The sequence below is a fragment of the Phytophthora sojae genome (assembly GCF_000149755.1).
Source record: "Phytophthora sojae unplaced genomic scaffold PHYSOscaffold_4, whole genome shotgun sequence".
Lineage (NCBI taxonomy): Eukaryota > Oomycota > Peronosporomycetes > Peronosporales > Peronosporaceae > Phytophthora > Phytophthora sojae.
Genome location: NW_009258118.1, coordinates 2,613,342 through 2,631,887, shown reverse-complemented (window position 1 = coordinate 2,631,887; position 18,546 = coordinate 2,613,342). Strand labels below are relative to the sequence as shown.

General features: G+C 55.3%; 8 protein-coding genes across 8 annotated transcripts; 2 read left to right on the top strand and 6 right to left on the bottom strand.

Moving 5' to 3' along the window:
• Window positions 1–130: 130 nt before the first annotated feature.
• On the top strand, window positions 131–1,058 carry PHYSODRAFT_331329 (hypothetical protein; the record flags this gene model as incomplete). Its single annotated transcript, XM_009528112.1, has 5 exons — window positions 131–252; window positions 307–454; window positions 552–584; window positions 622–978; window positions 1,038–1,058. The coding sequence occupies 5 exons, from the start codon at window positions 131–133 to the stop codon at window positions 1,056–1,058; spliced, it is 681 nt and encodes a 226-aa protein (XP_009526407.1).
• A 5,245-nt stretch (window positions 1,059–6,303) lies between these two features.
• On the bottom strand, window positions 6,304–7,519 carry PHYSODRAFT_544971 (hypothetical protein; the record flags this gene model as incomplete). Its single annotated transcript, XM_009528111.1, has 7 exons — window positions 7,313–7,519; window positions 7,184–7,229; window positions 7,025–7,105; window positions 6,894–6,942; window positions 6,710–6,817; window positions 6,445–6,605; window positions 6,304–6,357 (listed from the first exon to the last, which is right to left on the bottom strand). Coding segments are annotated over exons 1-7 (669 nt in total), but the record flags the coding sequence as incomplete, so codon positions are not given.
• A 213-nt stretch (window positions 7,520–7,732) lies between these two features.
• PHYSODRAFT_502037 (hypothetical protein) lies at window positions 7,733–9,404 on the bottom strand (the record flags this gene model as incomplete). The annotated part of the gene is made up of 3 exons (XM_009528110.1): window positions 7,733–7,916; window positions 8,002–9,068; window positions 9,138–9,404. The coding sequence occupies 3 exons, from the start codon at window positions 9,402–9,404 to the stop codon at window positions 7,733–7,735; spliced, it is 1,518 nt and encodes a 505-aa protein (XP_009526405.1).
• A 1,424-nt stretch (window positions 9,405–10,828) lies between these two features.
• On the top strand, window positions 10,829–11,330 carry PHYSODRAFT_560007 (hypothetical protein). Its single transcript, XM_009528109.1, has 2 exons — window positions 10,829–11,008; window positions 11,079–11,330. Exons 1-2 carry the CDS (start codon window positions 10,868–10,870, stop codon window positions 11,214–11,216), a joined length of 279 nt encoding a protein of 92 aa, XP_009526404.1. The 5' UTR covers window positions 10,829–10,867; the 3' UTR covers window positions 11,217–11,330.
• A 31-nt stretch (window positions 11,331–11,361) lies between these two features.
• Window positions 11,362–12,267, bottom strand: PHYSODRAFT_331326 (hypothetical protein; the record flags this gene model as incomplete). The annotated part of the gene is made up of 1 exon (XM_009528108.1): window positions 11,362–12,267. One exon carries the CDS (start codon window positions 12,265–12,267, stop codon window positions 11,362–11,364), a length of 906 nt encoding a protein of 301 aa, XP_009526403.1.
• An 834-nt stretch (window positions 12,268–13,101) lies between these two features.
• On the bottom strand, window positions 13,102–13,263 carry PHYSODRAFT_503634 (hypothetical protein; the record flags this gene model as incomplete). The annotated part of the gene is made up of 1 exon (XM_009528107.1): window positions 13,102–13,263. A coding segment is annotated over one exon (162 nt), but the record flags the coding sequence as incomplete, so codon positions are not given.
• A 10-nt stretch (window positions 13,264–13,273) lies between these two features.
• Window positions 13,274–14,187, bottom strand: PHYSODRAFT_314724 (hypothetical protein; the record flags this gene model as incomplete). Its single annotated transcript, XM_009528106.1, has 2 exons — window positions 13,274–13,356; window positions 13,416–14,187. 2 exons carry the CDS (start codon window positions 14,185–14,187, stop codon window positions 13,274–13,276), a joined length of 855 nt encoding a protein of 284 aa, XP_009526401.1.
• Window positions 14,188–15,116: 929 nt separating this feature from the next.
• On the bottom strand, window positions 15,117–16,206 carry PHYSODRAFT_264270 (hypothetical protein; the record flags this gene model as incomplete). The annotated part of the gene is made up of 4 exons (XM_009528105.1): window positions 15,117–15,234; window positions 15,317–15,447; window positions 15,531–15,722; window positions 15,796–16,206. 4 exons carry the CDS (start codon window positions 16,204–16,206, stop codon window positions 15,117–15,119), a joined length of 852 nt encoding a protein of 283 aa, XP_009526400.1.
• Between the last annotated feature and the right edge of the window lie 2,340 nt (window positions 16,207–18,546).

Below are 18,546 nucleotides of genomic sequence, written 5' to 3'. Positions count from 1 at the left end.
CGAAGAGGCCTCCCGCTTCTCGCCACACCTGCGACTGGCCTCGCGAGCTGCGAGGCCGGCAACACCCAGAAGGGCGTTGAGGTGTTCAAATGCCCCAAGGCGACCAACATCTGCAAAGAACCCCGAGCCGATGCTGGACGGCATGTCGCTGTACGACGCGGCCTGCAGCTTCACCAACCGGAACGGCACGCCGCAGCCTATTCCGACCAACGCCAATGCCATCTTCTCTCACGGTCTCATCCACACAGGTTCGTGCGAGTTCTGACTCGGCGACAAGAAGTTGCTGTACGCGGACGATTGCTACAGCGAGTACAGCCACATGAACGTCAACGTCAAGACCGAGTCCTCCATCGACTACTTGTCGTGCGAGAACGGCGGTTGCAAGATGATGCGCGCTTCTACTCGATCGGCTGCCAGACGCTTGACGACACGAAGACCGTGTGGCAGACTTACAGTACGTTGGTTGCCACTTTGTGTATGTGGTGGTGTGTGTGTGAATAGCTGAGCTAACGGGTTTTTGTGTTGCTGAATGCGCTCTACTGGCGAGCCAGCCTTGCGCTGCGGATTGCGTCATTGCTGGTCAAGTGAAGCGTCACGCTTTAACGTGCCGCCTTCGAGCAGGTTCTGGACAAGCTTAACTACAACATGCAGCGTGAGAACCAGCGTCGCAGCTCGTGCAACAGTCGATTCTCGGTGGGCGTAGCAATGCGCGAGCGAGATCCGCTACCCGCCACAGCTCCGACGGCCAAGACGACCCTGTACAAGGTCCGTGCCAGGGGCACCGACGTCTCCGTCCGCGTGCCAATCACACGTCACGGCTCCACGAACCAGGCGCTTGCGCTCAAGTGCATGCTCAAGGCTCTGATCGTTGAGAACTACCTGCAGAAGAACGTCATCTACGAGAAGGGCATCATCGCCGAGTGCGACCGCCTGATTACCTTCAAGCTGCGCGAGATGTACCAGAAGCCAAGCAAGCAAGTGGAAAAGACACCTCAGCCATTGGCATTGTCCGCAGAGGAGACAGGTGGGTCGTGTAGGAGGATCTCGAGGAGCTGTAGGAATGTTTTGCTTCCAAAGTGCAGTTTTGTCAATCAATGGATAGCATTACGTTCTCGTTTCAGAAAAAAAAAGCTTGTAAAGTGGTTGAAAGTCTGCACAGAAGCGATTTGGCCTGTTGTTCGGGATTCTTGTGTTAAGCCTTTCGTAGGCGTGCTGGGCACGAATGACGCAGGCGTATGGAAGTTATGCCATCAGTTTTGGTATGTTGCAGAGGAAAATAGATGATGGCTTTTACATTGCGGAGAGTACGTTGATTGTGCGGAAGCCGGTAAAATTGGAAATGGAGGAATCAAGAATAATTGAAGACACTGGGCGCGTTCGAGTTGCAAGCAAACGCATTTGTGTACTCTCAGAGCACGCTACGATAACAATTTGCGACTCAGTGGACTCGGGACAACCTCGAGACTTGCATGTGCTTTGAATACTAGGTTCACGGTCTGGTCTAGCGCAAGACCTTGCCACTAATTGATTAACGACGCTAAAACCAGCCGACTCGAGTCGACAAGACATGAATTCGCTGATATTGCGAAGCAAATACGCTCATTTTCGTGAGCACAACCCGGCTTGAAGCTGCAAATTCCGTGGTCAAAAGTCCAACGCGAGAGTTTACGGTTCGAAATTATCGCATCACCACCACAACCAAACATAATCACCAGGAGATAGCCGTATAGTTCGCCAATAACCACAAAACAATACAAGATTTTCAAAATCTAATGCAGCTGATGCAGATACAGACAAACTGGAAGCCACAAAATACCAAGCACCAGCTACCCGGTTCTCTCTGTTGCTGGGAAATCCTACAGGTAATGATGACCACCACAAATTAATTGTATTTGCTCGCAAGAAATAGCTCGCAGTCTCAGCGAGGAACCACTACCTAATCGCCCCACTGCTCGTTTTCCGCGATTTTCCACTTTCAGCTTGTTGAGACGGCGACCCGCTCATATTCGCCCTGAAACACGGTGAGGGCACCATCACTTCGACATCACCGAAAGAATTGAGTTGTCGTGCTCTGCTGCGCACTTGACATTCAATACGGCGTCAATGCGCCGGTATCGATCAAGTCGTAGGACATGCGCAAGATTGTCATTTCTAGCGACGCAACCAACGAACAGTCGCTTAAAATTCGTCGCCATACCCTCCTGCGTCACTACATTTCGCACGAAACAACAGCCAGATAGGCTTTGAGTCCGACAACCGGATTTCGGTAGCGATATCTGCGTTGAAAACATTGTTAACCTGCCTGGATAAGCAGACATGTTTGACAACAGTGGCCCCGCCACTTTGATATCGCACACAATCGGGCACAGTTCCGCCTCGTTTCCCCTAGTCGTTGCCCCTCTTCAGTCGCAAAATTATCAGGCAACGCTCCGCCTCTGCGGAGACTCTCGAGCAGCGCTTCGCATCCCTGATTCAGACCCCATGGAGTGATAAATTGGAGCTGCGCTTCGCCTCGTTTCGATTGGAGATACACACCTTCGAACCACTTCAAATTGCGGCAGCACTTCGCCTCGTTGCATCGGGTGTTCAGGTGCTAAATTATCGGACAGCGTTTCACCTCGTTGCGATTGAGCAATTGGAGATAGCTCCTCCTTGTTTCGTTAGAGTGACCGCCTCACAGAAGTTGTGGTTGTTTGAGCAGCGCTTCGCCTCGTTTTCCAAGGCTTCGAGTGCGGTGTAACTTCACAGCGGCACGATTATCCGCTTGTCTCTGTGCGCCATGTGAGCGAGTGCATCATGCCACGCGATGTTGATACATGCTCTTCGAGCTCGTCCAAGGCGGCGAGCCAGACTTCGTTTGAGATGATTCTGCGCAAAAATGGTATCGTGTTCCTAGAGTGCAACGCGGTTGCTTTACAAAAGCTTACCACATATCAAGTTGCAGCAGAAGCGCTATGTACTCGTCATTAATGCAAAGAGCTCATCAAAGGCGAATTGGATCGAGAGCATTATGAACGATTGCGACTCTTACAGACTTAAAGCCACTGCGACCACCAACACACTAGCTCTCAGTCCAATTAATGTCTACTGGTTCAGCATGGACATCACCCGAGGTAAGGTTGAAGGCAAGAAAATGCTGCAGCTCCATGATCGCTGTAACAGCATCGTCAGCAAGTCGAGCTCGTCGAGGCGTAATCGTCGTTCCAGATGCAGCGAATGCTTCCTCGCTAGGCACCGAAGTAGCCATCACAGCCAAGTAATCGCGCGCCATCATCTGAATTCGAGGAAATGAGGCAGCTTCGTGCTCCATCCAGTTGCACACAGCTCGACTGCCTGTCTTCAGGTTCATGGACTTATCCTTGTGGTCAAGCCAGCGAGACAACTCACTTGAAAATGACTCACCACTGCTGTTTGCGTGCGACTCGTGCCCAATGTGCTCATCAATAAGGCTGTACAGCGCGTCCTCGTCTTCAGCTTCTTCTTTCTGCTGCTGGGTTTTCTCCGATTGTTTTCTACGCAGTTCATTTTGCTCATATGGGGCCCGATACACGCGTTTATACTCCGCTTCGACTAGTTTTTTCACTTGCTCGCCATTGACGTCAATCTTGACGAGGAACGACTTCGCACGAGGGCCGAGAACGGCAGCAATTTGAGCATCATCGGTTTTGACGAGCGGGATATACTCGTCAAGCTTCTTCTTGAACGCGCGAGCAAAATCCTTGGTGTACATCGAGAGAGCAGTCTCCGTCGTCTTCCCCGCATGCTTCAAGACGAGATGGAAGACAACCAACGCTACACCAAAGGTTGGGTAGTTCTTGCCAGACATGAGTGTAGTCGCGCCCTTGATCGGTCTCAGGAAAGCTATGAGCTCATTAAGATAGCCCCAAGTCGTGTCCGGGATAGACGATCGCCAGGGCCTATTGAAAGGCATTTGTTGCCTTCATGACGGCCACGAATCCGTCGCTGTAACTCACCAATCGCTAGCTTCAGCGAACGAGCTGAAGAAAGCATCGTTAAGGTGCTGTTCCACCGCGTCACAACGTCGAGCTCCGGTGATATAAAGGTCACATTGAGTGCCGCGCAGACATCAGTCAGCGCCTCAAGTAACGACGGCGACTCCGACAGTTTTTTCAGTATGTCACGGATGACACCAACACTGTCATCCATGATTGGGCATCGTTTAAGGCCTTCCTTGACAGCAAGTTGAAAAACGTAGGCCAGACATCGCACATGAACGACCTTGGCTTGGGATGCGGCAGCTTCCGTAGGCTCTGGAGTCGAGGTGGCACCCGAAGCCGTCCCTGCAAGCTGGTCGTAGCCCACAATCTCCTCCTCCAGTGTTTCGTTGATCTCATCAATCATTGTTCCGTTGTTGGCGGCGTTATCCGTAGTGATCGCCCATAGTTTTGCAAAAAGAGATCCGCTCATCGCTCGAATGGTATCGATCAGATGCTGTGCGATGCGGGGACCAGAATGGGGATACTCCACGCGCGTAAACCCGATCATAACCGACTTAATGACCCACTCGTCGTTGATTCAATGCATGGTCACAACCATGTAGCCTCGTTTTGCCGCTGGTGTCCATAAGTCCGTCGTGGCGGATACCCGGCAGATACCCGGCAGTTTTTAACATCTTGAAGAATGCTATGCCGCGACAGCTCCTTTTCGCACCTCCAGCGCGCCATTATCTTCTTTCGAACCGTCTTCCTTGTCGGAGGCACGTAGTCAGGGCGAAGTGTTCTGCAGAAGGAACGAAATTCCTTTTTCTCCACCAGACTCAGGGAAAGCGCGTTCGCTACCATCAAGGCCACCAGCTGCTTGTCAGCGGCCGCCTTGTCGAACGTGCGCTGCCGCACGTATCGCTTGAACCCAAACGCGAGCAAGTCCGTCTGGCGGGCGCCTCTCGTGTCCGCCGGAGACGCATCTTCGTCGCCTCCGTACTCTTCTCCGTGCTGCCGCTTCAGGTGTCGCCGAAACGTAGTATGAGCCACCGTGTTCCAGACCGGAGCTGAGTCGGTGGGACACAGCAGACAGGTGAAGGTCCCATCGCTGTTATCGCGAATGAAGGTCCAGATGCCGGAGCGTCGATTACCAGGAGCTCGCCTTGGTTCACTGGAGGATGAACTTGCACTTGAATTGTCTTGGGGCTCCATGGAATGAAGGTATGCGGAGAGGTGCGTTAGTGCGAGATGGCAAAGGCGAAACTGCGAGGAAGATTGCTGCGCATGCACTACTTCGCATTGCGAAGTTCGCAAGGTCCGGCAGGCCTAAGCCGATCTGATCCGATTGAATCGGCCGATTCGATCGACAACTTCAAGCAGACGCCCAACGTGTGCACACCTGATTGGACCAATTGCTTTACTGCGAATCCGCGACGAATCACCGCCCAGTAATGAGGTGCACTGGGATTCCGTACCGGGGCTCAAAAGGTAGCGGTGGCGCGTCCGTTGTGCTGATCGTAAAGTGCGTGAGCACCCGGTCACGCGCTGGAACGATTTCGCGCAGCTGTAGTGCGTGCCCAGCAGTAGCAGTAGCAGTAGCAACAGCAGTAGCGGCGGCGATGCGTGGGAGGCGCCTACCGAGTTTCAGTCGCGTAACGTGAGCTGGTGGAAGGCTGTCGAGGTGGTGTTGGCGCCGCGCACCGCCAAGTCGCAGATTCGGCTGTCGCTGAGCGGATTAAATGTGGTGGTCGAGTTGGTGGACAACAAGTAGAACTACGAGAACTGTGCCAATGATACCGATGTTGTCTCAGGTCCGCATGCGATTAAGTCTCAGGCCGATTTCAGCGCGAATCCAGCGCACGTCAAGTCCCTGTTATAGATAACACCAGCACTATCGTGAGCAGACTAAAGCCACACATGAACTTTTGCTGTGAAGCGTCGGTTGTACGGAAGTCTGTGGTATTTTATAGTTTCGGACATGATAAAATGTATAAGAGATTAGAGTGGAAACATGCTATTGGTCATTGCAGGGGTCACTTAAAAATTATTCATGTAGTGAATGCGATATGTAGAGAAGCATTTTCTGGAGGTATTACTGCTGTATTTTATATCTTGGTAGTCGGATTGGATCGACCGATCAATCGGATCTAACCCGAAATGAATCGAGAATCGGCACTGGCTAATCCGATCGGTCAGAAAGTACATCTCGATCAATCCGATTGGGTCGATTACCCACCCCTACAACTTGCTGTGCTGCAACTTGCTGCGATCGACACTGAGCGTGGAAGGCCTTGGCTTGCCTTCCTCTGTCTTACAGCTTCTGCTTCTTGTGGGCGTTTTCCACCTTCTCGAGCTGCGCGCCCGTCTGGAACTCGCGGTCACCGGCGTCGCCGAGACCGGGCAGGATGTAGCCATCCTGTCAAGACGCGAGCGGTCAGAAACGTGCGCGGCAGTCAAAAACATCTTGAAGCAACATCCTAGCTAGCTGCGCAACGCTACGCACCTCGGACAGGTCGTCATCGATTGCTGCCAGGAAGATCTCCACATCCGGGTTCTTGGCGCACACCTCCTGCAGACCCTGCTTCGACGCGATTGCGCTCACGATCTTGATCTTCTCTACGCCCCACGTCTTCAGGACGGCCAGCGTTGCGAGAATCGTACCAGCTGCGGATATGAACGCACGTCAAGTCATAGCAATTGAGTTGTGGGCTTGATTCACACACTAGCAAGTGACCTGTAAGGTCCTTTGCTCGTTTTCATGCACTCACCTGTGGCAATGACCGGCTCCAGGACGATGGCAACGTCGGCATTGCACTCCTTCGGCAGCTTGTTGTAGTACTGTACAGGCAGAAGCGACTGCTTGTTGCGGTACATACCTACAGAAGGTAAAAGCGATCGTTAGTGTTCCCCCTTTGCTTAATCCGCACAAACTACGAGAGTTGGCGATCCTACCGATGTGGTGAACAGTGGCGTTGGGCAAGACATCCAGCATCGGCTCCACCTACACCATGAAAGCAAGTCAACAATTAGCGAAAGGTAAAGGTGGTATTTGACCACCACATTGGATGGAATAGTGACCATACCATTCCAAGACCTGCGCGGAGGATCGGAACGAGCGCCACCGACGTGGACAGCTCCGCCCCTTGGTGCTCCCCCTTCGGCGTCTGACAACCCACACCAACGTTGCATATCTTATTCAGTAACTGCTCATCCTTCTGCACGAAGCCTTCCCCTTATCTCACCTTGATCTTCTTCGGGACGGTCTCCAGATCATCCGTCGCGTCATACCTGCACGTAGGCATCGACCAGCGCCGTTATTAATGGGTCTATGGTCTCTCTATCTTATTCATCCACAGAGCAGAGCAACGCACCCGAGGTAGAACGTGACCTCTCGCAGCAGGTGGCGGAAAACGCGGCTGTCGGTGCGCTCGTCGCGTAGCTTGGTGAGCTTGTGACGCAGCACCGGGTGCACCGCGCACCAGACCTTGCTCTCCTCCGCGAGCCCGTACTTCTTGTTGTCCACGCGCGTGTCCACCTTCATCTTCTTGCTGCCTCGGTCTGGGGATCACTTGTGCTCTTGAAGGCAAATCTGGTTCTGGCGCGGATCGCGAGCAGGCTTACACCGCGCCCTTTGAATGTATGCCGAATGGTACGGTGTACCGATGTGCTATAACCAATCAGATCACAGGGTGCAAGGGAACTACAATGACGTCGGGGTACGTGTAGCAAAGTGCATCTCTCTATCATGGCGCCCATGCGCTTACAAGCGGCAAATCTAACCAACCGCCCGCCTACCACTCGGTCTCGTGGAAGTCCTTGAGGAACTTGCCGAAGATGGTCTCGTCCGAGTTGTAGCCGACGAAAATCGGGTCCAGCACACGCGCGGCGGCGTCGATCTCGTCGATGGGCGTCTGGAAGTTGTGCGCCTGGGCGTGCGCGTGCGCCTTGACCAGCGGGTTCTCGTCGTTGATCCAGCTGAACGATTTACGAAACACATAAGCACTCAAGGTCAGTACAGATGCAGCACAGTATAGCAAGTGAATAGGACGGTAGATCTTACCCCGTGTCGACCGAGTTCATGTAGATGCGGCGCTTGCTCAGGTCCTCGGCGCAGGTGCGAGTCATCATGTTGAGCGCGGCCTTGGCCATGTTGGTGTGCGGGTGGTTCGGCGTCTTGTAGCGGTAGAACTTGCCCTCCATGGCGCTCACGTTGACGATGAACTTCTTCTCCGTCACGCCGCTCTTCTCCAGCAGCGGCACCAGGCGATTATTCATGATGAACGGCGCCAGAGTGTTGATGGCGAAAACCTCTGCCACCTCCGGGGTGGCAACCTCGCCCATGCGCAGCAACCACGAGTTGCGCGAGCGAAGATCCACCTGCTGTCCGTTCACGTCCACCATGCCCTCAGGGAATGCCTCAGCATGGTCGTCAGGGTGGTCTTCGCCGGCGATCATCGGCACCTGCGACTTCAACGCAGACGACATGACAACGCTGCCGCCTGCGTTGACAGCCTTGGCGTCGGACGAAGCAGGGAGCGCCAGCGACTTGACGTGCGACTCGAACTCCTGCTGGTGGTTCATCAGCATCTGAACCTCCTTGGTGCTCGCCTCCAGCGCCTTGGTCTCCTTGTCCACAAGTGGCTTGTAATAGGTGGGCGGGCGGCGCACAGTCTGGCACGCGTTGTGGACGATCATATCCAGGCGAGAGTAGCGGCTGATAACGAAGTCGCAGAACTGCTCCAAGTGCACCAGGTCACGGAAGTCAATGCCGAAAATCTGCAGTCGGTCCTTGAACGTCTCGTACTCCGGGTGCTTCGCAAAGCGCTCGGCTGCGTCCTTCGGGAAGCGAGTAGTGGCAATGACCGCGGCTCCCGCCAGCAGCAGCTTCACAGCAGCCTGGAATCCGATCTTCACACGAGCGCCGGTGATAAGCGCGACCTTGCCACGCAAGTCCGCCGACTGGAAGCGCTTGGTGAAGTTGAGCTCGGCGCAACGCGGGCAGAGCTGGTCGTAGAAGTGATGAATCTTGTCGAAGCGGCTCTTGCACGTGTAGCACGAGCGGAAGCCCAGCAGCGCGCTCGCCTCTTTCTTCTCGGCCGCCGCCTTCTCCTCCTTCGCCTGCTCCGCCTCGTCCGTGCAGAGCTTCTGCAGCTCCGGCTCGGGGCCGTTGGTCAGCGCCTTGGTCGAGTGGCACACGTCTTCTCCAGCCACACCGTCGGCGATCATGGGCAGCAGGTTGCTGGGGTCTTCCTTGCCCTGCTGCAGCAGCGACTCGAGCTTTGCGATGCGCTCGCGACGCAGCGTCGAGCTGTTGATGTGGCGCTTGTCGTGCATCTTGCGCTGGTTGTGTCGCGCGCGCTTCTCCTCGCGGATGGCCTTGTCCTCGAGATACTTCTTGCGACCTACGCCGCCGAACTTGCGGCCTTCCATGTACTCGGACACGGGCGCCAGCTTCTTGCGCATCAGACGCATGTTGCTCTGCTCCAGCAGCTCCTTGCGCTTGGCCAGCACCTCCAGCACCTTGAACGTCGTGGCCATCTCCTCCTCCGTGAACGGCATCTCTTCCGCGGGAGCCGCCGGCACCTGTGGCTCGCCTTGCGCGGGCGCAGCGGCCTCCATGGGCACGTCCTCCGCCTGCATCGGTTCAACAAGGACTGACTGGCTGGCCACGCACCCGCCAAAAACTGGCGTACATAGGCCAGTGAGGTGGTGCTCCAATTGCATACGAATTATAAAACCGACCAGCTTTTTAAGAGTTGTCAGTAGCGTTTTAGCATAGTTAGGCACGATTTAGTGGCCGCCCAGACTTATGACTGGGTTTGGTAAAAAATTTCGACTAGTAGTTATAATACTATTATTATAAATGCTAACACGTATACGATACTACTAATACATATGTTAGTAGACAACCAATTTAGTATTATATGTCATATTGTAATACTATAATAGTAATGAAACAATATTACTATCCCCTTTACCATTCACGGTGCATATCATGCAGTGTAACCATCCCTGACCATACACTTGGCCAGTCCTTGCCCGTAGTGGCATAACCACAAAGTCTCAGTGCTTCTTGAAACGTTGTTTAAAAAACCACGCCCTAACCAAACTGGAGCAAGTTTAGAGGCTGACCAGTAACGTCAGCTAGGGATTCACCGTGATCTAGACAGGTCCAAGCTATTCACAAGCTTTTTAGCAAGATTCAGTAGCTTTGATTACGTAGTAATTCAAGTACCCACCGTCATGGATCATGATCAGCCATCGCACGATGTCACCCGACACTTGCACCTGGCTCATTGAAGCCAGTACGACAAGGCGCGCGCGGGGGGGGGGGGTCTTCGCGTTCACACACATCGGAAGTTTGCATGTATGCCTATTGTAGATGGACGAGCTCCCACATTGGATCGATCGATGGTGTAGTCGGGGCTATTATAAGTGAGCTTTGTTCCTTAAACACTCCCGGTAAGCACAGAGCTTTCTGTGGTAGCGGAACCTGCTTGTGGAATGTATTAGTCTATCAAGAAGGATGCGACTGACCACTTACGGCAGCGCTACCTCGATGGGCAACACGAATGGTGCACGCACATACTGCACGGTGAAGTCTCCGCTATGTCCCTCGACAACTACAACGCACTTTACCGATCTGTTTACCCGCCCGCTATTCAAGAAATGAGTCACTCCAAATGACAGAAAGAGCGCTAGCGCGAGGAGCAGGCTTTTGAAGCTCGGGAAAGTAGTAGTAATAATCGTTTCGCTTAGTATTAATACTTGTTTTTGCCACTATATATGCATCACTATTTTAGAGCCTATATCCTGTAATATAGTAGTGTTACAATAGTAGTGCTATTTTGAATAGTACCACCAATACACTAATTTCGGCGTGCAGCGCAAGACGTGCGGACCAAGTTCGACGTGAAGGAGATCCCATGTCGTTGAGTGCGTTCGTGGCTGGAGTGGCGCTCGGCGGTCTGCGCTACGGCGCCGTCAAGTACCAGCTGCTGGAGCAGGAGGGCGTCGTGCTCTACTCGGTGAACCAGGTCAAGGAGAGCTTCCGCGGCGAGACCCACGTACGCAAAGTCCCTCATCAATGATGTCTCGATCCCCTCGCACTTATATTATTATTCCTGTCTATCGCAGCTGAAGACGCGCAGCGAGGAGCGATACGAGCCGCTGCCGAGCCGAGAGCACGAGTACTACACGGTCGTGCGCGAGGGCTGGAACTCCAAGGTGCTGGCGTTCCGCAACAAGGCGTACGAGTTCTTCGAGGCCAAGTAAAGAGCGGCCTGCTCAGCCCCTTGTTGCAGCCACCGTAGAGTGTCGTGAGAAAGCTCAAGAAACAAGAGATTTTAACATGCAGGCCGTGTAGTTCGCACTGCCACCGAGGACCTGACGGGCATTTTTGTTGTGAGGAGCTAACTGTTTAGGCAATGGGGACGGCGTGGCGTTCCATGACAAGCGTGTTCTCGGCCATTTGCGCCTGCGTGTCCTGGGCTTGTCGCACGAGCTCTTGCATCTTGCTTCGGAAGTATTCCACGCGGGATTTGCCGACGCTGGCGTTGCCAGTGTTGGAGAACTCGGGGTCGCTCTTCGTTCGAGCATTCACGAGTTCGTACTCGAGTCGGCGCTGGGCCTCGTCGATGTCGTCGTTGGTGTCGCTGTCGCCGTCAAGGCTCTCCTGCTCACCTTGGACGATGTCTCGCCAGCGCGGACTTGACTGGGAGATCTCCATGCTGAGGTGTAGCGCTGGCTCAGACTGCCGAAGCTGGATCAAGGGCGCTTGCAGGAAGGTACGCAGCTCAAGCTCCTTTCGTCTCTCATCGACGGCCATCAAAGCCTCGCGCGCGCAGACTTGCAGAGCCTGGAGCGTCTTCTTCATAGGCAAATCATCGTCTTCGCCTGGATAAATAGCAGAGTCGAAGACGGCAAGGGCACCATAGCGGAAGCGTTTCTTGCTGTCGGTCAGCGGCACGCCAGCGTAGAATCTGGCCTGCTGAGGCCCCAAGACGATCGGGAGCAGCCGGAAATCGAAGCCCGACGGATGAATTGGAGACTTGCCTTCCAGTGCCCACGTGTTTCGAGTGACCACGGACTTCTGCAACTGGAGGACCGGATCACAGCAGCGCAAGTTCGCTGCAACTTTCATGAGCTTGGCGCTGCCTTTGACCTTCAGGTAGTAGACAGCGGCTTCTCCTGCCTCGATCTCGTTCTGTTGACTCTTCTCGTACGGATTCGCTCTCGTAAACAGCGTCAGTGCAACAAACTTGGAGTTCCGCACGGAAGCCGAGTTCTCGCAGAGCTTGAGGAAAATGTCTTCGTAAAGCTGCATCGTCTCGAAGCTGCGATATACTAAAGGTCTGTCCTGTGGCTGGCTCCTCGCGATCACGTTGAGCTGAGTTGAACTCCCCGCATTGTTTTGAGGCTGCTGGTTACCTTTTGCAAGATTGTTATCTGTTAGAATGCCATTTTTCACGGCGTAGATTGGACGTGCTCGGGAACTCGGACCGTCTGGGCTGGGACTCGCATTTTCAATGTGGGGAACATAGCTTTCAAACTTGTCTTCATCTTCGCTGTCGTGGTCGGTCCGAGTTCCAGTGGCTTTGGGCGCTTTGCGATCCTTTGAGAGCTGATGTTTGTGTAGTTGATGCAGCGGCGGGGTTGAAAAGGTCTCAGACGATGACCGATGCATTCCAACCGGAGATGGGGTCGTCGTCTTCGGAGTTGTGGGCGCCGTCGTTACGACGGGCGATTTCAGTGCAGGCATCATCCGAGTCCCGCCCCACTTGTTGGCAAAGTACCGACGATCAATTACAGGCGATGCCGTAGGTTTCGGACAACTTGCTGCCGGCTCGGTCGCTTTTCGACGTTGAGCAGCACCTAAAGCCGTCACGAATCTCCTGTCAGCAGCTTCTCGCGTTTGTCTTTCGTTCGTATCACTTTTCGAGTAATCTTCGTCCAAGGTGCTACGTCTTCGGCGTGTAGGAATGTCAGATATTGGAGCGTGACCTGCGCGGCGTCTTCGTGCTCTTTCAAGTGGCGTGGAGACTTCTGGTTCTGTCTGTGAAGGTATATAGGACGCTTGAGGTCGTGATGACGAGTGAATCCTCTCGCAACCCGTGCAGACCCGCAGTACTGTCGGGCCGAACGTGGGTAAATCCACGTCCTTGTGTACCGAGCATTCGCGACAAATCACTTCGCCGCATAGTCGACAATGATGTCTTCGGCGCGTTAGTTGGTTAAATCTGCGGCAGCATACGACGCATTCAGTTCGCTCGGCGTTGCGCACCCACTGCAGCGTCCGCAGAGACTCGAGATGAAGACTCATCTTGTACGATTCAATCGCGTTGTCCAGGCGACCAATTTGCAGCGCCATTTCCCGCACGACGTTCTGGAGAGCACGGAACTGTCGATCGCTGCACTGCGTTGCCATAGAACTGTTGCGTCCTGCACCCCCACTACGAATGCTTCGGTCGCCACTTGCATCATGTGCGATGCTCATGTAGAAGACGACGTCGGTCTTGTCACTGCAGTCGGTCGGATACAAGAGGAAGCCGCCCAATGGAACTTTACACCGAACAACGCGGTGAGACTCGAGCAGCTCGGGGCAGTGTCGCGTCTCCATCGACCGGAAGAGTTTGTACGCCACTGGCATTTCACGTCTCGGGTGGAGCCCTTCGCGGGTCTCACTGCGCCCATCGTCACTGTTGTCGTCTTCCCATGCGTTATTGTTGTAGGGGTCTCCATTCATTGCCAGTTCATCGATCGAATATCGCTTGGTGTACGCCTGCAGGCAGAAGTCGCAATCCGACACCATCGGGTTGCTGCAGCGGCACACGAACCAGCGAACCGCAAGAGTTTCCAAACTGTCGCTCTCAGTTTTGGCAAGGAAATCTGTACTGGGCGTCGAGCTATGGAAAAGCACTGAAGTGTCGGCAACGAGGTTCCCGTAGATGATTCTGGTGAACGAGCGATGCGCAGTGGCCACCGAGGCGTCGAGTGTTTTGAGCACCATATCCAACGGTGCGTTCACTGTTGTGCTGCTCCGAACACCGTACACCACTGGCTCGTTATCGTCTCCTGTCGACACGGACACTGCTTTATTCGCTCCGGTCGATCCCCATTTCTTCTTCTTGGCCCTTCGTTTGGCTTTATCAGAGTGTTTCTCCCAGAGGATGGCCCCCGCCGACTTCTTGCTTGACTTGACGCGAGTCCAGGCATCATCACTTGCGTCAGCTGCACACTCCGCCATCAAACTCGGCAACTGAGACCGAGCCATCTCCATCCCGACAGCCTCTTCCTCCCTGGACATGGTGAACGGTACCACGTAGCGACCTTGACCAGCAGCAGCAGCTTCGGTCGAGTTTGGACTGTGGTCACGCCCAAATGTTGGCGTCTCGCCACGCTCATCGTCGATCTCGCGGAGGTAGTCTCTCATGCTGGTCGGATGCCTGCCTCTGCTGCGGCCTTGATATCCCGGAATGAGCGAGATGAAGGGCCGTCTGTCCGTTGGTGTGCCCTCAGTGGAAAGTTAGTCGAAGGCGTCGACGGTTTTGGGGAAACCATCGCGGTGCTGCCTCCACGTTCCACTCGCGCGCTCGGTCCACCATTGAAGCCGACGTCAAGTTCAAGGTGCTCCGTTCAGTGGAAACGGATGCCTGCAAACACAAGAGACGAAATGTGTCCAGCTCCAGGCCACTAGACTCCCCTCGGAAGCCACTTGCCAGTAGTAGATCTGTGCCGGGAAACGATAACCAGAAAGAACGCTTTCGATGATTCCTGAATTCATTGATCTCATGGAATGACGTCGCCTGTCGCGGGGCAAGTTGAAGCGAAAGCATTCTATTGCGCGCGAACGTCACCAGTTCTAACATACCGTCTAAATCGCCATCTAAATGTCCTCTCCCTGCATTTCTCACTGCTGCTTCGTGTTTCTCGTAAGGGGTTGATAGTCGTGCTTGTCTTCGTGTGCTGCAGTTGGGTTGGGGTGCCTCTGAGCTTGCTGGATGGACCGCGCCCTTCTTGCTTGTCTATGTATGGTCCGGCCTCGAGGTCGTCGCGTTCCGACCTCGTGATATCGAACGGCGGGTCTCCCAGGCTGGGCGGTTGAAATAAATTGCTGCCGAACTGCGAAAAGCTCTACCTCGCCTCTCTCAATCCGGCGGTGTTGCCATCAGGCGACTAGTTGGCCTCGGGTTCGTTCCCCGCCTTCTTCCCGGTGGGAACAACCTGCTGTAGCCAGATGCGCGTCTTGTAGATAGCGAAGAGATCGCGCACGAGCTCACGGAAGTCGATGCGGCTATGGAAACAACAGACAACGTCACACCAACTGTCAGGACCAACACCGCTATGGACGGAATCTTCGCGAGATTAATCCTTACCGGTCGGCTTCGAAGAAAAACGTCAGCTTGTGGCGGTCGAACTGATACTCCGCGTCGATCACGTTCATAGGGAGCAGGCGCTGACGCACTTTGCTCTTGCACACTTCAAACACTTCGTGTTCTTCCTTACGCTGCATCACCGGCACCACACAACTGGTCAGTATCAGACTCGGAAGCACCCCACCGCAAGGAAGCTCCATCCACAATTGCTCACCTGCTCGTTAAGCATTTCACATTCACGCAGGCTTGCGACACAAATAATTTTCTTCGTCGGAAGATCGTGGCGCTTGCTGCGCCCCATGGAGTCCTCGCCAGGGCTCCCGGACTCATTTCCTGAGCCAATCTTCGACACATCTGTCGTGCGTTGCACGATTCGGCCGATGTCTTCTCCACGGTCCGCCTCCACCTATCGCACAGACAAGGCATTAGCGTTCAGCTCAATGTTGTAGACACTATGAAATCATCAACACCTCACATACCTTGACGTATTCACCGGGCTTATACGCAGCACGTCCGGCAAACACCTCTTGTCGCCCGCGCTTGAACTCCACGTCGTAGTATGCCTCGGGCGGCGGCGGCGGGTAGTGGGCCGCTCCGTTACCGCTTCCGTGGCGAACATCAGGCGGTAGCGGGGGAGCTGCATCCATGTGAGCACGACCCCAGTCGAAGGCCACTCCGGCAGAATTGCTGCGGCTCAACGATGGCGGATACTCCATTGGTGGAGCGGACGCAAAAAGCTGTGGGCCCTCCATTGACTGACTGCGAACTGTCCGCGTCGACGGGTAGTTGCCATACTCCACGCTGTACGAGCGCATGCCACGACCCGTGTTGCCTTGGCGCGACTGGTTCTCCTGCTGTTCTCCATTGTATGAATCCGGGTACGGCGGCATTGCGAACGCATCGGAGTACCGGCGATACGGCATGGGGGGTCCATACTAAGCAAGGGAGAGAAGACGTATAGCCATCCAACTCCATTAGTGATCTGTGTAGATCCCGAATCAAAATGGCAAATACACGAACCTGGTACTGGCGCATGGGAGAATCCGAGGGGATGCTGACCCGCGGAGGGCGAATACCCGCCGGGGGAGGCTGCGGCTGGCCAGGCTGCATCATACCACTTCCAGAATGGAAGCTGCGAAGTGTCTGTGGGAACTCTTGGCCCATGGGCTGCTGCTGGTGGTGAGATGGAGCGCCATACTGCTGCTTGTTGAACGGGTTGTACCCAGACGAGCCGTACCCAGGAGAGTACGAGAACGACCGCGCACGCAGACGTTGGAGGGGCTCCTGCGGCGGAGGCAGCGGCGGGTTCACCTCGTGCGAGCGTCCCAAAGTGAAATCCACCGACGAGGCGCGCGAATCTTTAGTTAGTCTGAATGCACAAAAGAACAAATAGACTAGCGTGTCAGAAGAGGAATCCACACCCGTTGCAGGCAACTTCCTTTCACGAACTCACCTCGGGTGTCCTTGGTACTCGTCATCGAACTGGTTGCTCGTCTCACTGCAACCAAAAGCAACACAAATCGAGGTCAGACCCAACATCTCTACTCACCGAGCTTGAACAGGGACAGCAACGTACGTGGAGAGCAGCGAGCCGACGCTGTTTCCACGGAACAGATCGACGTGTCCTGTGTCCCTGTTCCCCAGCGACGAGCCAAAGCGCGGCGACGTCATCAAGAACTCTTCGTCCTGCAGCTGCCACGTCTGTGCGTCCTTCCTGTTACCCAGCACGGGGGACTTGACGTGCACTAGCGAGGGTGCGCGGGCTCCACTGCCGCTGTCCACGCTGATGCTTCTTGGCGGGCGCGGGAGCTGCGAGAGCACGGGGAGACACGACTCGGCGTAGGACGGGTCCACGGGCGGCGGGGCCGGCACGGCGCCGGCGTCCAACTGGTTCGACAGCGGCGAGCCTCCTTCCTGCTGCTGCTGCTCTTCGTCCGAGGACGACGAGTCGTAGAACGACGACCCCGACGAGGACAGACACGAGCTCACGACTCCGCGGAAGCTGGCCGAGTGCTTCAACTTGACGTCGGGGGCGGCGTCCAGTCCGCCTCGCAGCGACGAGCTGCTGCCGAGCCGCCCGAACGTCGTGGAGGGCGTGGACATGACCGTCACATGCGCGTCCACGGCGCGCAGGTGCTCGGCCTGGTTATCCGACGAGCTCGGCGGCGACGGCGACTGCGGCGAGCTGGAGGCCGAGCGCGTGAGCGTCGGGGGCGGAGACGCCACGCGCCGACCAAGCGGGCGCCACGCGTCGGCCGGCAGAGGGGGCGGCGACAGCGACAGCGTCTCGTTCATCGACATGCCGCGCGGCTTGGCGGCGCGGCGCCCGGCGCCGATGTCGGCGACCTGGTGACGGCGGCGCGAGGTCGTGGGTGACGCCACGCCCGGAGGCGGCGCGGCCTCCGAGTCGGCCGTGGACAGCGCCATCATGCTCGTGGACAGGAACTCGGACCATTCCTCCTGCGAGGACGCGCCGCCGCTCAGGTAGTCCAGCGACGAGTGGCGCGTGCGGTGCATCGTTCAGTAGAGAAGAAGGTGGGGCGGCACAACCCCGAACGGGTGACCGGGAGGGCGGAGGGCGAGCGGTAGAGCGGGAGAGCGGAGCTGCGTGCCTCGGTGGGATTTCGCTGCTGTCTGCGTTCTTCCCTTCAAGTTGAGTGCTGAGCTGACTGACTCGCGTTTGTATGGGCGAAGCCCTGACACATTTTTTTCCTTAGAAAAGGGCGCACAGCCGAGGAAATTCCATAATTCAGTGCGTTTGATAGGAACTTAACGAATATATAACACTACTGATAACTTGTATACTAGAGTTTTAATCTGTGGGTGACGTCCACTGAATTACGGAAGTTTCTTCTCAACGCCTGTTGCATAGTAGTAGAAGCAAGAGCGAAAAGGGCCCAGGTGGCGCCGAAATATGGAAGCCGCGGCCTATTTGCGGGCTATTTGGGCCGCCGGAGATTCCTGCGTTGGGTGCTGCCGAGCCCGCCGAGAAAGGTCCCCGCCGCTCGGCGAGACAGACGTCTGCGTAGAGCTGATAGCAGAAATGGTCGTCGCCGGCGGTGCTGGCTGGCGATGGTGTGTCCCGGCCGTGTCGCGCGCCGCAGTTTTCGCGGCGGCGCCAGCAGCAGTGAAGGTAGTCCATTGCTGCTGGCAAAAGGCTCATTCCATTCTCCGGCAGCCGCTGCTGCTTGCATGTCACTTGCTTCAATTCAAGGATATCGTTTTCAAAT

Excerpts from the sequence above, each read along its gene's own strand:
- PHYSODRAFT_560007 (XM_009528109.1), top strand. The coding sequence starts at position 10,868 with ATGTCGTTGAGTGCGTTCGTGGCTGGAGTGGCGCTCGGCGGTCTGCGC. Across the intron at positions 11,009-11,078 it reads GCTTCCGCGGCGAGACCCAC|CTGAAGACGCGCAGCGAGGA; the intron begins GTACGCAAAGTC and ends TGTCTATCGCAG.